Source organism: Equus caballus, chromosome 8 (genome assembly GCF_041296265.1).
Source record: "Equus caballus isolate H_3958 breed thoroughbred chromosome 8, TB-T2T, whole genome shotgun sequence".
Classification (NCBI taxonomy): domain Eukaryota; kingdom Metazoa; phylum Chordata; class Mammalia; order Perissodactyla; family Equidae; genus Equus; species Equus caballus.
Window position 1 is genome coordinate 93,927,581 of NC_091691.1, and position 18,294 is coordinate 93,945,874.

At 37.3% G+C, this 18,294-nt stretch overlaps 1 protein-coding gene across 10 annotated transcripts in view; it reads right to left on the reverse strand.

Moving 5' to 3' along the window:
• RTTN (rotatin) overlaps positions 1-18,294 on the reverse strand; it is a 159,942-nt gene that overhangs the window by 61,532 nt on the left and 80,116 nt on the right. For all 10 annotated transcript variants that reach the window (XR_011441605.1, XR_011441606.1, XM_001493188.5 and 7 more), the window contains 4 exons: positions 13,734-13,862; positions 13,170-13,280; positions 11,219-11,377; positions 9,671-9,742 (listed from right to left, as the gene is read on the reverse strand). Coding sequence is in view for 8 of the 10 variants with exons in the window: in XM_001493188.5 (XP_001493238.3) it covers positions 9,671-9,742; positions 11,219-11,377; positions 13,170-13,280; positions 13,734-13,862 (471 nt within the window). In the remaining 2 variants the exon portion in view is untranslated. The remainder of the gene's footprint in view (positions 1-9,670; positions 9,743-11,218; positions 11,378-13,169; positions 13,281-13,733; positions 13,863-18,294) is intronic.

An 18,294-nucleotide genomic window follows, 5' to 3' on the forward strand; every position in this document is an offset into this window, starting at 1 on the left:
GCAAATAATCCCACCATTAGCTTATAAATATTTCTATTTTTTGGAAAATGATAATCAATAAGGTTAAGACTATTAAAACAGACCATAAGAGAAAGATAAAAGATAAAAAATAGCAATCTAAGTGCCGAGAGGAAAAGTGTGGTCAAAACTTATTCACAGCTTATCATTACCTATGAGACTTGGGTATGTGTCCCTCTTCTCACCCCTCCTCATCAGCAAGGAAAGATGGACACTACAACTTCCTAGCAGATAAAACTTACTAGAAGATAATGTAATTCAAAAGTTAAAGGTGTAATTAAAGACAAAATCGAACCATTCTCAACAACATGGACGGACCTTGAGAGTATTATGTTAAGCGAAACAAGCCAGACAGAAAAAGACAAACAGCAAATGATTTCACTCATATGTGGAAGATAAACAAACACATGGACAAAGAGAAGAGGTCAGTGGTTACCAGAGGGACGGGGGATAGGGGGTGGGCACAAAGGGTGAAGGGGAGCACTTATATGGTGACAAACAAATAATAAGGTACAACTGAAATTTCACAATGTTGTAAACTATTATGACCTCAATAAAAAAAAAGTTAAAGGTGTAATTACATTAATAAGATTTCCATTAACATTTCTTTTTAAGGATATTATCACTATAATTAAATCTCTTACTTCAATATTAAATACCTTCTATGGTTACGAATTTGTCATTGTTGTGTTCTAACAAACCTACCCAACACTGTGAGCTTACTCTTCATAAATAGAGCAATTTACCTATTTAATAAGATATATGACTAATAAACATGACGGTCACTGTGTAAGTTTAAATTCAGAGGTCCAGAGGAAGGAGGTGAAACAGAAAGAAGTACAAGAGAACAGGGTCATGTGGCTCCCTTTCATTAACTGTGGCATATGTTTCAGGCAATGTGGCCCTTTTATGCATTACCTTGTTTAATTATCTAGGATGAAGTAATTCATCCAAAACCGCAGAGCCAATAATAATATTCACACCTTCAAAATGGTCTACCTTTCAAGCAACTTATAACATTCTTAACTGTACAGCATGTCAAACACACAAAAGATTTGCAGTAGTTACTTAACATAGAGTCCTCACTATGATAATTCAGGGAAGAAATTAACAACCAAGGTGAGAATTAGAAATAACTCAGCTAAGTCTACTAAGTTAACCCCACCTACCTAACAAAACTCAATAAATCAATAAAATAAAATGATTAAACAAAGTAGTACAAATGTTATTTTTCTAAATATATTTCATAATCATGCCCAAAACAATTTTAAAATATTTTATTACACAGATTATATGAAATTATTCAAAAATTTTACTTTTACAAAATCAGGTCTATGTAATTGCTTCCTGGATGAGGTATAGTCACAGTTCAAAATTCACAAAGGTTTAATAAAATAAGATGAGGGGATGTAAACTGTGTAAATCTGGAAAACAAGCTCTTCCAGAGCTCTTAAATCTGCCGATTCTTTATTCTGCAAAGGTCAGCTGAGGCTGATGGCTATACCATCTGCTAGAAAGAAAGTGTTACAAACCCACTGTCTTCTAAAATCTATCTTTTCATTAGTTATAAATATTTTCAAAATAAGTGAGAAATGATACATGTAAATATGATGCAGAACTGCACTAGTTATTCTATAAATAACTGTAATTGTTAGTGTTGAAGAATGTAATTAATAAAATCACATTCACCTGTCAATCAATGTATTTCAAAAATTCATTCTTCTCTCTAGTTCTAATATAAAAAGAAAAAAAGATGTAGAAAATAAAGATAACAAAAGAAGTCATAGTAAGAGACACAAATGTAAAATTCAATCTACCTAATAAGGTTTTAGAACCTGTTTTTTTTTTTCTTTGTCTATAAAGCCCAGTGAAAATTATTCGGCCTACCAAGATTGAAGAAGTTAAACTAATTCTGATATGAACAAAAGAATTAATATCTCAGAAAAGAAAGACTAAGAGATAGAAATATAAAAGATAAGGAAACAAAGAAAATCAATTGAAGAGGTCTACCTAATATGAAACTTATATGATTTGTGGAAAGATAGAACAAAGAAAAAGGAAAGTCATTTTTAAAATAATACAAAAAAATTTGTCAGAACCAAAAGATAAGGAACACCTACGTCTTCAAGTCAAGGAGCTTAATGAGTGTTAAGCAAGAGAAATGAAAAAAGACCCATAATCATAAATTCTAGAACATTAAAGATAAAGAGAAGATGGTAAACGAAAAAGTCAGCCATAAACAGAATCAGGTGGGTATCCAACTTCTCATCAATAGCACGGATGTTAGAAGGCAGTAGTACAGGATGTTAGAAAATTCTTATGAGCAATGATTTCAATCTAATATCTGGTAATTATCCAAACCATCGATCCAGTGCAATTTAAATACATTTTCAAATATGCAAGAACTCATAAAGCTTATCACTCATGCATTTGTTATTAGGTAGGAATACAATTATTTTGAGGATGATTAGTAGGAAAGAATTCTAACTGAAAAGAAAGCATGAGTAAGAGCTCAAAAAAACTCTTGAGATATGATATGGACTCAAAATGCAAGAAAAAAATAAACAGAAATTCAAAGGAAAAAAAAAATCACCCAAATCAATTTACTAAATTATACACATACATGCATACACACATATGTCTACATATACATACACACATATTATAAATACCAGAAAATTTTCCCTCTGAGTGCCAGAGGGGTCATGGCCTTGGAAGCAGAGATAAGAAAGTGTAATCACAGTCCAATAAGTGGCTCTGTAGTGAATTATCAGTTTTCAATTTTTAGGATCAACTTATACATAAGTCAAGGATGTGGAAGAGAAAGTGAATGTAATCAACTTTCACAAAGGAAAAGTAAAGATAAAACTGGCAAAGAACAGCAGAAGTTGGGGAGAAGATACCAATGAAAGGATAGGAACATCTTAGCCACATCCTACTCTCCTTCTAAATGGGGGGCCAAGACATACGATCCACAAGTAATGAGACCAGAAACAGCAGGGGTGACCAATGGAGAAATGAAGACTAGTAATAGAACTATACTGGCAGGAGACTGTTCAAATGAACTAAATCCACATACGGACACAGTGAAGGAACAAACATATCATTGCAAACATACTATTGAGAGATACAAAGGTAACCACCTGTAGAATTAAAATCAATAGGAAGTAAAGCTGTCTCTGTGAATGGAAAGACATAGTGAATCTCACTGTAAGCTCTATTAGCTTTTTAACCATATGTATTTACTACTTGGAAAAAATAATTTCTTTTAAAATTCAAACAATTCATTCAAAATATTTTTAACTTCTCAAAGAAAATCAAATATCTGAAATGTGTACTTATTACATAACCATTATTTATTTTTTATTTATTTTAATAAGCCTTAAGCCCTAATCCCCATTCTCCAAATGCCAAAGCTTCCTAGTAGCAATGGCATATTATCAACAAAGCTTTACTCCACAGCCAGGAAGCCAAGGCCAGCATATGCACAAAAGATGGTCTGACTTAGGCTTTCCACAGATGACTAATGGTACAAGGGCCAGAACAATGAATATGCATACACTAGGCTCCGCTCCACAGATACATCAGTAATTGATGGGGCTGTCTTCTGGCCTAGAGGAAAAATCAGCATGGTCTAATTGCTCTGTCTCAAGATGTCTATATTCTTACCAGCCTTGCCCTCAGGTGAGTGCTGGGGCTGCCAGATCATCTGAAAAATTGCCAGGGATTGCTGAGAAGGACAATATGCAAAGAAAGAAAACTCTTCAAATCACCAGGTGCCATTACAAATAAATTTGCCAAGAAAATAGCAAATTAATTATGTCATAAAACACTCCAATTAATTTGAAAATACTGTTCTCAAAGATGCAAAATGATGAATATAGTTACAATGATACTGCTTCCTTGATACCACGTATTTATTGTTTTGGGAAATGAATACTCATGAGTCATGATGAACACATTAAAAGATGGAAAATATGCATTGATAATTATCACATCAAATTTGAAAATGATATAGACTGTACCTTATAAATGAGTCCACTATCTATCTAAAATACATGCACAAACGCACATGCAGACAGTTACTTGCCGTGTCCACGAAGAGTGCATGGGAGCAAGGACCCCCAGGAACCACAAGCATATCTAGAACCTAAATCTCAGTTCTAAATTCCACCTCCTTTAAAAGAAGACAGGGCTCTTTTGAGTAAATTATCTGATTCTAGGCTGGGGCTTGGAAAGTCTAGAATATCTTGCTATACCAGAAAGTAAGGAAGTGATCAAAGATTGATGAAGATATGTTAAAAGGACCTAAGAGTCTTCACGAAGGCGCTTCTCCTAGACAAATTTGGAACAATTTCAACATCTAAATAAATAATGATAGAAACAGATTATAACCCATGAAACAAACTAAGAATCCTTGAGCCATACTGGTGTAAATAAATAAGTGAATACATAAATAAATGGAGTAGAAAGAAAAGCTCTTCCTTACAGTAAAATGTAATTAAATGTAGAAGGAATGATGAAATTAGAAAACCATCATTTGGCAACCATTCTGTAGTAAGTGCTTCAGACAAAAATCATGAATGGAAGTTAAAACTAGTGCAAGACTGTTGATGAGAAATAGATATTCACACAATCTCAAAGTGTCTCCCTGCAAAAGGAAAACTGTAACTCTCTATGGAGAAAAGAGGCCGACTCTACTTTAACCAAGTGAGCAAAGTAGTATCACCAGTAACAGGACAAAGAGATATCACGTCTCTTGATACAATGCACCAAGAAGAACACGTCGTTTCTACAGTTTTTCTGCCAAAAATGGATAACCGCAATCTAATCATGAGGAAGCAGACAAACCTCATTAAAGAACACTACAAAAACTAAACAGCCTGAACTCCTCAAAAATGCTAAGGTCTTAAAGATTTAGGAACTATTTTAGATTAAAAAAACCAAAACTAAATATACATGAAAACTATACATAACATGTATTCCTCAATCAGATCCTAGATCTGATTGTTTTCTTTTCTATAAAGGACAGTAGTGGAACAACTGGAAAATTGTGAATAATTTCTCAATTTTGATAATTATTATTATGATTATGTAAGAGAATATCCTTGTTTTTAGGAAATTCATACTTAAGAGTTTAGAGAAAAGGAAGCATTATGTATGCAAATCTTAAATAGTTCAGAAAAAAGATACTAGACAGAGCTAAAGCAAATTTGGTAAAATTATAACATTGGGGTAACGTGGGTGAAGGGAATATAAAAATTGTTGTGCTGTTACTGCAACTTTTCTATAAGTCTGATTTTTCTTCAAAATAAAATCTTTTTTAAAAAAAATAAAATTATGTGCCAATTCAAAGTCCCATCACAAACATGGAAAGGAACAAAAGCATGAACACGTATATTTATACCACAAACTGACAACTCACTATATTATTTAAGCATGTGAAATTACCTTTACATTTAAATGTGGATATCATTTTCAAGTGGAAAGAACAACTTTAACATTACAAAAATTACACATAAGCTAATCATCATACATAAAACACTATAGCACCAGTCCCTGGGTATGTGTTTGTCTTCTTCCCCCACAAGCTCTACGCCCCAGAGCATTAAATCTTATCACCTGTGAATCCCCAACATTTAGGTACTCAACAAACATTTACAGAAATGAAGTGAAACAAACTACATAGATAATCCCTATCCAACCAATAATTTCTTGTTATAATCAACTCTAAAATTCTATTCTGATTGTTAAAGTTGCAGGGGTATGGATTTGTAACAAATCCTCAATCTAAACCCAGCAACAGAAACTTCCACATTCAGGAGTACCAAATCCAAGCCAGACTGTGGGAAACCAGCTTACAGGACACTGGACAGGTGGGCCATGACACAGTTTAGGGGCCCTTGGACACTGTTTTCTCTCCCTGAAAGAGGGATGCAGCCTTGAACAAGGAAAGACCAATATTTATAAATGCTGCCCTTAAAAAACAGTGTTCGACACAGAAAAGAGCTGTGACACACCCAGGGGTGATGCGCTAAGCACTGGTTCTCCCACAGCAGGAGCCGGGCCTTCAGGCCCCTCTTTGGGACACTGTGCGCCAAGGGAAGCTGTGCTGAGACAGGTGTCTATCTGCTCCTATTCTCTGTGACCACCCACTTTCAACACGTTTCTGTATCCAAGGAAAAATAAATGGGGGATTAGGCAGAAAAAATTAAGACCTGATTTTTAACTTTATTTACTTAGCAACATCATTAATACTAATGGGATAAATGGACTGCTTTCACATTTTTATGCATTAGCAAAGATGGATGGAGCACTATCTTCTCTGTGGTGGGAACTGGAAAAAATATTTAAAAAATATATTAAAAATATGGTCCTAAAACATATATTCTACTTAGGAAGATTAATTAAGTTAAATGGTAAGAAATAAGACAAGGCAGTAAGGATGATATATGAAAAAGAACCAATGTAATGGTATAGACCTTAAATGCTAGTGTGTTTCAGAGAAGAGGAAGATTAAAATGGATTGTAGAGGCTAGTACTTTTTAATAAACACATTTTAAAATTTTTAAAAAATGTTTTAAATGATTTATGTCTCAGCTTGTTCCAGAAAAGATTTAAGGCCTATTATAAGGAAAGGTAAATTATAACATGATAGTAAAAGTATAGCAGAGATAGGGGCTGGCCCTGTGGCCAAGTGGTTAAGTTCGCGCGCTCCGCTGCAGGCGGCCCAGTGTTTCGTTAGTTCGAATCCTGGGCGCGGACATGGCACTGCTCATCAGACCATGCTGAGGCAGCGTCCCACAAGCCACAACTAGAAGGACCCACAACAAAGAATATACAACTATGTACCGGGGGGCTTTGGGGATAAAAAGGAAAAAATAAAATCTTTAAAAAAAAAAAAGTAGAGCAGAGATGAAAGAAAAACAAAGGTATGAAAACACTGGAACCAGGAATAAAGCTAAAACACGAATAGTATAGGAGAAGAGCCATATATGGCAGGAGGGCTCTAAACTTTCCAGCACTCAACAATAAAAGGAAACTCAGTCAGTTACATAACTCATAACTTATATATGCAAATTATTACCACTCAGAAGTTCAACAATGCCAGATAGCGGCACACAACAGGAACTTACGCTGTGTGTGTGGGAAGACTTCGGGGAGGGGCAGTAATCATAAAGAGAACACTGCGGAATGCCCAGTGAAACAGGAGCACAGAGGGCATCAGGTTAGCTTCTGGCACCAAACAAAGTGCAAAGCAGTCAAAGCAACCCTCTTTGTAAAACAGAGTGAATCAAATATCTACCTTACCCAAATAAAATGCTCACAAAGCTGCTAGATAGGTGCTACTTCCTGGTATATCCTCCAAAACACTGAAATGTGCACCAACATAAGCAAATGAAACATTTTGTTGAACAAGATTGTTATTCATCATTCTACCAAAGACAGTTTTAATTTTGCAATACTGGATATGTAAGACCTTCTTTCCAGCTATAATAAACTGGCAAAGGTCACAACTACTTGGAGATTATGAAACTCCATTACCTATATTTTAAGATTATCCTTGTCGCTTCTTAGCATCCCACTTTGGGATGTAAAGTACCACTAAACTTTTTTAAAATTGAGAGACAAATACTAGGCAACCAACTGTTTATACTGCTAAGTGAGGACATTTAAATCAAAAAGAAAAATAATAACCAAAAATAGATCCAAAACAAAAAGAGCGGCAGAAAATCTGGGTTTCTTGAAAACACACAAGACTGTCCCTATTTTTCTAATTTTGCTTAAGACTAGCAAAAGTTTCATCCTCAAGTACTGTTTGGGATTAGAGTAGCTCTCAAACTTTTTTGATTCTGACCAATGAAGGCAAGGCAAAAGACTCCAAAAGCTTGCTTAAAGCACTATTTTCAACATTTTAGTAGAAAATTAATTCTGCAATGAAGAACTGGAGAATAACATAACTGACAAGCTGCAGTAAGCATGTCACCAGCAACAAAAAAGAACTGTCCACTACAGGCACGTGTTGCTAAATGACAGGGATACATTCTGAGAAATGCAGTTAGGCGATTCCACCATTGTGTACACACCATGGAGCAGACTTACACAAACGTAGACAGTACAGCCTACTACACACCTAGGCTATATAATTCTAATCTTATGGGACCACCATCGTATAGGTGGACTGTGCTTGACTGAAACATCGTTATGCAGCACATGACTGTATTTAACCTGTAAAAGAAAAATGTGAACTTCTACTCATGGTTTTATATCAAAATATAATGTCCCAAGAGCTTTAATAGAACCAAGAAATCTTATTACTCTTGCCTTTAAATTATATTTATTTCAATAATTAAAAATTCATTGGCAGGTACTCAAGGACCAAGATTTAATAAAATTATTTTATTGCTTCATCAAAAAAAAAAAATTCATTGGCAGTACATCAAGCTTATAGTATACAAGTGTCACTAGTTTAACAATAGGAGTAGAGATGCTTTGTATTTGAATCCAAAACAACACGTTTTAAAACCTAGTTATTGGATAACAGGTATCAAAACTACTACACTGTTAATATAAATACTAATCCTGTGTATGCCTTCCAGTTTTGTCTCCAATGGTTTTATTACAACCCAGACTATGAATAAGCAATCATTATCAGATGGCAATGTTAACCAAGCTGGAGGAACCAGTGGAAAAGTGGCCTGAGATTTTCAGTAATTGGCAGAGTTAATCTGGGTTTGTCAAGTTTGGAGGAGTGAACCTTCCAAGAGCTAAATTCGATCTGAGCCTTGACAACCACCTAAATTCATGCTTCAGGTGACTTCCTGAAAAGCTGCCCTCACTGCAGCTCAACTCGATTCTGTAACTCCTCCAAGGATCTATTCTAAGGAAAACTTAGAAACTTTAGATTTGTCTAGGATCCTGGGGAGTGAGATGCAGCAGTATGATAAATACACACATCTAGGATGAGGGCGTACAGCTAGGTAATAGGGTAGAGACAGAGCAAAGCTTATCTCCTCAGTGGGAGTACTTTCGTATCCTCCAAATCATCTAAAGAGTTAGAAAAAAGTTAGTCAACTTTTTACTGACTTGACATTCAGAACACAAAACAAAAAATTAATCCAGTGGAAACCAAAGAAAGATAAATTATGACCCTAATTGTGTACTAACCCAGAAAAGGCAAAAAGATGTTAACATCAACGCATATTTAACTATAAACAAATTTGTTTATTATTATTAAATTAGAGAGGCAGCACAGTGAGCGGCAGGAGAAAGGCTGCCTGGACTCAAAGCAAAGGTGTGTGATTTAGGGCAAACTATTTAAACTTCAGCGCTATTAAACAAAACGAGGATAATAATGGCTCGCAACTCAAACAATTACACAAGTTAATATTTGTTAGGTTCCTAGAAGAATGCCTAGTACATAGTAATCACTACATTAGCTATTATTATTTCTGTTTAAAATTATTTTTAACACTATGGAGAAGAACCTATAAATCTGATCGAGCAAAGGAAAATTTCTATATTCTCTTGTAAGAGATCCTGCTGCCCTGTAGAAAATTTCATCATTAATGAAATAAACATATGCTGAAACGTTATCTAATCAATTAATCTCCTATATCTAGTAGATTGATAATTATTTAAAGTCACCCACCTGCCAAGTATAATCCTTTATAATTACTGAAGGCATTGGAATTACAAGGAGATTCTGAAGAATAAATGCAGCCTGAAATGTAAAAAAAAAAAAAAAAAGTCAATACTGCCATCTTGTTGTCATCTCTGAAATAACCAATATATCGTAATTTAATAACAAAAAATGTATCACTAAACTGCACATGCTGAGAGGTCACTATAAGAAGTGCCAAACTGCAGACCTTCTTAGGTGATGACTTAACAGTGGATGAAATTATTTCATCAGCACATACATTTTTTCCTACTTCAGAATTCTGTTTTTTCAAGAAATGATCTGTAAAATGTAAACTATTCTGGTAGTATTTAAGAAATATACTTTCATGCTTCTATTACCCCCTTATAGATTAAACACACACACTTGATCTCTCTCTCTCTCTCTCACACACACATACCTCTTCCACCTCCCCTCCCTTCTCTCATACAAGTTACTCTCAATAAAAAGTTGCTAACTAGAAATACAAACCACAAATGTCCACCTTAACTGGCTAGGTCCTGAAGATGGTCAATTTAAAGAATCATACTAACATAAACACTGATTATCTATTTAATGAAAGATTATGCCATAATGGGAGGGGTAACAGCAGGAATTCAAAGAGAGTGAAATTTTCAACCCATCTTAACTGGAAGTCAATAGATAACCTTTAAAGTGGGTAAATGAAGAGGAAGATACAAGTTTAAGCATTACTGTTAAAAAACAAATAACAAGAAAACTACGGCCTTTGAATTTTGGAACTGGAAACTGGTTAGTGGTAGGCCCAGAAGCTGCTATTTTCTTTATAAGCTTCTAATCACTATTTGTTTACTTTTAAAAATATTTGCATCAATCATCACTTTGATAAAAGCAGCAATGAGGGGTCAGCCCCTGGCCGAGTGGCTAAGTTCACACACTCTGCTGTGGCGGCCCAGGGTTTCGCTGGTTCGGATCCTGGGTGCAGACCCAGCAGCGCTCATCAAGCCATGCTGAGGCGGCATCCCACACAGCACAACCAGAAGGATCTACAACCAGAATATACAACTATGTACTGGGGGGCTCTGAGAAAAAGGGAAAAAAAAAAAACAGATTGGCAACAGGACCAATCTTTAAAAAAAAAAAGTAGCAATGAAAGAAAACCACCAACTATTTAGAAAGAATTGAAATAGGGTTTGCTTTTCCTCTTGTGTTGTACAATAAATGGCAAAGAGTATTTTGACAGCCTCTTATCTTAAATAAAGCTTTATGAACATTAGAGACTCATAAAAACTGAGGTTATATGTGTAATAAAATAGAAGCATTCATATTAAAATATAGCGAATATTACTTTGATCTTATAGAATAAAGGACTTCAATTTTTTCTGTGAATTAATCTTTTTTGTTCTCTACTACCGTTTTATTGGAGTTTTTCGTAGGCAGAAGAGATCATGGTTGGGTCAGTCACCATGTTGAACAGGGAGTGAGGTATGGTTTACAGAGACTATCACAACCGATTTCTAAGGGGAAGAAAGGGAGGAGGTGGTAACCAGACAGGCATACCTCCCGGCGCACCATACTGCATTCCGACTGGTCCAGAAGAATGTTCACCACAGTTCCCCAGAGCCCACCAGAAATGTTCTGACAACTGCTGGCCAAGGCCACACAGCCAGTTTCAAGGGTGGTCAGTGCCGATCCTAATCCCAGTGAAGTGAACCTCACCTGTTCAAATTAAAGGAAAAGTCGTCAAATCAAAGAATCCAAATTCCTAACATGAATCCTTAATTTTTCTGGCATATAAAATATCATACTTTTATGACATTGTCTTGATGATCCTAAATTACAAAACGCACTTATAGAAAACAGTGACCTTAAGTTTATAAATGAATAAAAATCCTATTCCATGATTCTAGAAAGCATAATATAGAAAATGAAAGTTAAATAAAAGCAAATATCACAAAAAGTCAAAACCAAGCATAAATAAGAATAAGAATTATAGTTCAAAAGCCTGTTCTAGGGAAAGCATAGGGCTCTTATGCATCTCCTTTGAACATGATTCCTGTTTAGTCCTCATTTCTAAAGAAGGGGCCTATTATTTTGTTTTACCTTCCTTAATATTTTAGTGTTTCTCCCAAATAAATGGTTTTAACTTTTTTGAAACTGCTTTTCAGAAAGAAGGAATTGGATTATCTTTTTATAAGGCATTTAGTATTTTCCCCAAAATTATTTTAAAAGAAAAATGTTTCAAATAAGATTGATGTGATGTAACACGTGTACCACAGTAACACTGCTGCTCCAGCTACGCATTTTGGTGACCCTCTGAATTCTGATTCCCAAACAGTGTTTCACTGACAGCTACAGGGTAACAAAAAATAATGTAGTCATAACACAGTCAAGCAACAAGTCCAAGTTCAATGTGTCTAAAGAATGTAACCTTTAAGCTCATATCAAATGACATTTCTACAAATCAAGGTTTTATTATAACAGGATGTAATCATTTCTTGCTTGAAATTAGTGGATAGTGCTTACAGTCAGGAGGCACAGTATGATATACTTAAAAATTTGCTAAAAAGTTATTATGTTGTGTTATAATCACAAAAATAAATAGACAATTAAACGAATAAATAATTAAATAGTAAAGAAGGTAGGAGGAAACTTTTGGAGGTGAATTATATGTTGATCGCATTGATTGTGGTGATGGTTTCACAGGCGTATACTTATCTCCAAATTCATGAAGTTGTACACACGAATATGTATAGCTTTTTGTATGTCAATCATACCTCAATAAAATGATTTTTTTTAAAAATTAGTGGACAAATGGCTAAAACTAGAAAATATAAAACTTTGCACTGTAATAGTACTATGCCATCAAATGACACTCAAACGTCACTCAGCAGCTATCCTTCTAGACTGTTTGAAAATGGCTAGGCTTCTTCAACAATTTTTCAGAGTTCTTTCTAAAAGTGATAGATTCTATAATCCTTTTTTTTTTTTTTCTTCTACTTTTAACCTGTACTCTTATGAGTTTGGCTGAGAGGGGGTGCTATGAACAGAACTCCGTCCCCTTAAAATTTTTATACGGAAGCCCCAAACCCAATGTGACTGTTTTTGAGATAGGGCTTTCAGGAGGTAATTAAGGTTGAATGAGGTCATAGGCGGGGTCCTAATTTCATGGGAGTGGTGGCCTTATGAGAAGAGGAAGAGCGGAAAAGTCACATGAGCACACAGTCAGAAGGCGGCAGACTGGAAGCCAGAGAGCTTTCACCAGCACCCAGCCATGCTGATACCTCATCTCCAGCCTCCGGAACTGTGAGAAAACAAATTCCGCTTGTTCAAGTCACCCAGTTTATGGTATTTTGTTATGGGAGCACAAGCTGACTAAGATGGGGTAAACAAAACTTGAGGTCTAGTGACTAAAATGACCTCATTTTGGAAAATACGAGCATGCATATACGTTTTGCTTCATGTGTTTTTTAATCTACACATAATGGACTTCATTTTCCTTCACACTGACCTCTGGGTCTCGATCAACCCATAACGGAATCAACCAGGCCAATCCTTGCTGGGTAGGAGCATGTTCTTCACTGTGGCTGCCCAAAGGCAGGAACCAGAGTGACAGCCACTCCTAGAGTGAAAAAAGGGAAACAAACACATTAGGTCAGTTTCTAAGAATAAAACAGAGAGAGTTTTAAATAACTCCGAATTTTAAAAAATCAAAACAAAGTAAAAATGTACTTAAGACTTCGTTTTAATTTATTATTTAGCCAAAACAGGCAAACAAAAATCTGAGCTTCTCCTTAAAATTAATTTTTCTTCAGAACAGCTATTTTTCCCATTATTTAGACAAAATGTAGTCTGCAATGCAGATTTCCATCAAAATAAGTTTCAAATAAAATTCAGATTTGTGTAATACACAACTTCTAAGAAATATCTTAGTCAAAAATCATTTTTGTTTCCCAGAAGAAAAGTCAAAAGAGACATTTTCATATAGCAAATTTATAGGCTTGAAATGTGTTAGACACAGCACATTCCTTTTCTGGCAACTGTTGAGGAGACAGACAGCTTTTAATGACCTCACCGAGCTCTGGGCCTGGGCCATCATCTCATGAGATAAGTGAAGCAAGCAAAGAACTGTGCTCTTCGTGACACCTTTTCCCATGAAGGACATAGCATTTCCTCCCCGCTCCACATAAAAAGAAGTAATGACCTGAAAAAGAAATGTAAACAATTTCATGGCGGCTTTGCTCTGAGCATATTTATCACTTTCTACTAATTTATCTGAACTGACTCATAATCACATAAGGTATATATAATATTCTCAGGTTATATACTTAAAAATGGTTAAGGGGCTGGCCCGGTGGCGCAGCGGTTAAGTGTGCACGTTTTGCTTCTTGGTGGCCTAGGGTTCACCGGTTCGGATCCTGGGTGCGGACATAGCACCGCTTGGCACACCATGCTGTGGTAGGCGTCCCACATATAAAGTAGAGGAAGATGGGCATGGACATTAGCTCAGGGCCAGTCTTCCTCAGCAAAGAAAAGAGGAGGATTGGCAGTAGTTAGCTCAGGGCTAATCTTCCTCAAAAAAATAAAAAATAAAAATAAATAAAATAAAAATGGTTAAGATGATAAATTTTATAATACATACATTTTACCACAATTAAAACAAATATTCTTAGTTTAAAATTTTTTCCCTTTGGAACTTGTCCAAAGGAAGTGTAATATCCTTCTAGGAGATTTTTGTGATTTCGAATATGCTCATAACATCCTTCAAATGTTATAGTATCCTTCAAAAGAAAAAAAAGAGTTTACAAATATCGTGTTGAAAAGCACACTTAGAAATTGCTAGCTATATAAAACTACTATTGACTACCCGGGCTAGTCTAGATTTTCTACAATTATGGTTTAAATGTAAATGGACATTTTTCCCACTGTTGAGCAATCTTAGCTTTCAATTCTATATGTAAATATATGTTTATTATTTAAATCACTGGCTGTCACCCTTTTCTCTCCCACAAAACCGAGATCTGACACATTTCCATCAGTACAACAACAGAAATGCTTTTTATCTGAAGGGCTATACCTCTAACTCAGAAGCGGAATCAGAATGGACATGGGGAGTTAGACAACAGTAGTTTGAGGAAAAGTCCTTCCACCTGATTTAGAAAATCCTTTAAAATATGTGGCAAACTCTTTTGGAACATTTCTATATAAATCACGCAGGGGTTTAATAAATATTTGTTGACTGATTGAATAACAAGAACTTTATAACTTTCATCCCTTAAATAAAAAAATATTCAAAGAGACAAAAGATCATTTATAATTCACAAAATTTTAATAAAAAAAGAATGCTAAGTATATTTAGGTGCCAATATTTTATGAAGGAGAAATTTGTTGTGAGTCAAAACAATCAAAACTACTTGTTATCTCACCAATACAAAAGAAAGTATTTCAATTCAACCACCCCAGGACTCTGAATGCTTTTACTCATCACAGAATGCTTTAATGTAAGCCATTTTGTCTTATAATAAAGTCTACTTCTTAATTTGGATTTTTTTCAGCTTATGCAGCAAAGCAGATTAAAAAAAAACATAAATCATAAATCCCAGCGTATTTGACAAGTGAAATTTATTCATAGGTAATTTGGGGGCTTTGACCTAAATTAGAATTTTCATAAACCAAATAGCTTTATATTGTAGCTGAAAAAGGAATCCATATTGGCCAGCGGGTACTAATTGTAGGTGACTGATACATGGGCTCTGCTCTACTATTCCTTCTACATGCGTATGTTTGAAATTTTTCATACTTAAAAGTTTAAAATCTTAAGGGATATCTTAGCAGTAAGATACCTGAAAGATTAAGCCCTTATTATCTTCCTATAATCATCACTGGATATAACTATCTCTACTATCTGTGTGATGGTTTTATTTTGAGCTTATAAGCGACAAACCAAGAGCTTTGGAATTATCTCCTTTCAACTTGAACTTTTTGTCAGATCCCTGGAATTATACGTCATATATCTGATCTTAACAATTATCATAGTTTATTCACCTATCATAATGAGTAATGCTCCTGTTAAAAGTCTCGTTTCTCAACCACAGAAAGCAAATTCTCACATTCAAATTTCACTAAGAAGAAACAAAATATCTGATATTAGAAACATGGCTCCTTTCTGAAAAGGAATCAGCTTTAATAAGAAACTATGAAGCAAATCATTTGGACTAACAATGACTTTGCTTTGATGTTCATCATTCATATAAGCTCTACTTTATCCTGTAAAAGATAAATTTAGTCAGTAGTAAAATAAAGAAATCTGTTTAGCTAGTTAAGCAGAAGGTCCCAAGTAAGATTAAATGGGACTCTGCTACAATTTCTAACAAAAGTGACAGATTTCTTCATATCATTTTCCAGTCATTTAATGTAAAGACATAAAGATTTTTTTCCCAAGATCTTTTATGAAGCAGAAATGTATTCCCCTGTTTATATCAAATCAAAATGTGTTAATTAGGTTTTCCATAACTGTGGAATATTGTAAAACAGGGATTTTACTTTTTATCTATTCCTTAGCTAATAAATTGTGATTTTTATTACCTTAAAGACAACTGAAGACTTACAATGACATTATTGCCTTTTTGCCTCAACTTCTTACTTAGAACTAAGGCCTTTTGTTCTCCAATACCATTGAAAGCTCATTTTAGTTGCCGCTGTTTGAAACGGGTGATATGAAGTCACTCCTCTCACACAATTTGAAAAACAAAAGGACTCCTGATAGCTTCTCAACATTACACTTAACTCCTTCAATTACTGCTGCAAGGCAAGCAATGCTGACAGATTTGGACAGTAAGGAAACAATGAGCCATTTTTAGATTCAGACTGTTAATTACTTACATAAACAGCAAAAGCAAGAGTTGCCAAAGGTGCCAGCTCCCAGTGTCCCTTGCGCAGGGTGACACTTGAACAAAGGTGCAGATGGTAGGGCACTCTTGCTGAGGATTCACGCCATGCTACACTGAGCCATTTACAGCTTGTAGCTGTACACCAAGGGGGAATGACAGAGAAAGCCCCAGCCGTCAGAACCCGGGAGGCAATAAGAAACAGGTTGTGACAAACTTCCTAAGAGAGTGAAGCGAATGAGCAACAGCCTTGAAACAGTTCCTCACAAGCCTCACACGTTCTCATGTTCCAGAAGGATCACAGGAAGTTCTGCAAGACTTAGACGAGCAGCAGTTAAGCCTTACCTCTGCGGGCTACGTGCACACATACAAGGTCACCAGAGCACCCCGGTGAAGCTGTTCTCTTACAGAACCACATACAACCACATCGTTGTTATAGTTATTACATCATTCTGACAATATATTGAACTAAATGATGATGAAAACGCAGCATAGTAGAATGTGTGGAAAAAGTGAAGGCCAGGAGGAATTCCAAGATGGCGCCGTGAGTAGTCCTCTTTGTCTCTCGCCCTTCGAGTCTACAATTATTTGGACACTTATCGCTTGACAAAGGATATCCAGACAGCATCTCAGGACGTCTGAGACACCCACGCGACTATACATCGGAAGGCGGACGGACTTTCCTCCGGGAGGATGTGGAAATAGGTGAAAACTCTCCGACCCCGACGGGCAGCCTAGTACCCGCAAGCGGCTTTCTTCCAACGGACGCCCCCAGAGGATCCACACACATCTAGGGCAGGAGCGAGAACACAACAGAGGAGCGACGGTGGAAACAGGTGACCAGAACCCTACTTAAACCCCCCGCAATTACTCCTAAACGCAGAGGGAAACTTTGGAGTTGCACACCTGAGCCCGCGGGGAGAGTCTCTCCCCGCCATTGGCGGGGAGACCCGGCCTGGTGCTCGGGGCGCCCGGAGGGTCCCAGAGAGAGACACGGAGGGCACGGAGGTCTCCCAGCTGCCATTGCCCGCCCCGTGGGTCTAGGGATTGCCGGAGATCTTGGAGAGGACCGGGGCGGGGGAACTTTCAAAGGCGGGTCCGGCGACCCGGTGGGGAAGCGCCGGAGCTCCGCCAGGCAGCAGACAAAACTCTCTGTCTGCCGGTAGCAGAGGGGCCACGCTGAGCACTCAGGGCTCCCGGCACAGGCCCGGAGAGAAGCCCAGAGGGCGGGGCGACCCCCAGCTGCCGTTGCCCGCCCCGTGGGACTAGGGATTGCCGGAGATCTCGGAGAGGACCGGGGCGGGGGAACTTTCAAAGGCCAGATCGGCGACCCGGAGGGGAAGTGCCGGAGCTCCCCCAGGCAGCAGACAAAACTCTCTGTCTGCCGGTAGCAGAGGGGCCACGCTGAGCACTCAGGGCTCCCGGCAGAGGCCCGGAGAGAAGCCCAGAGGGCGGGGCGACCCCCAGCTGCCGTTGCCCGCCCCGGGGGACTAGGCATTGCCGGAGATCTCGGAGAGGACCGGGGCGGGGGAACTTTCAAAGGCCGGATCGGCGACCCGGAGGGGAAGCGCCGGAGCTCCGCCAGGCAGCAGACAAAACTCTCTGTCTGCCGGTAGCAGAGGGGCCACGCTGAGCACTCAGGGCTCCCGGCAGAGGCCCGGACAGAAGCCCAGAGGGCGGGGCGACCCCCAGCTGCCGTTGCCCGCCCTGTGGGACTAGGGATTGCCGGAGATCTCGGAGAGGACCGGG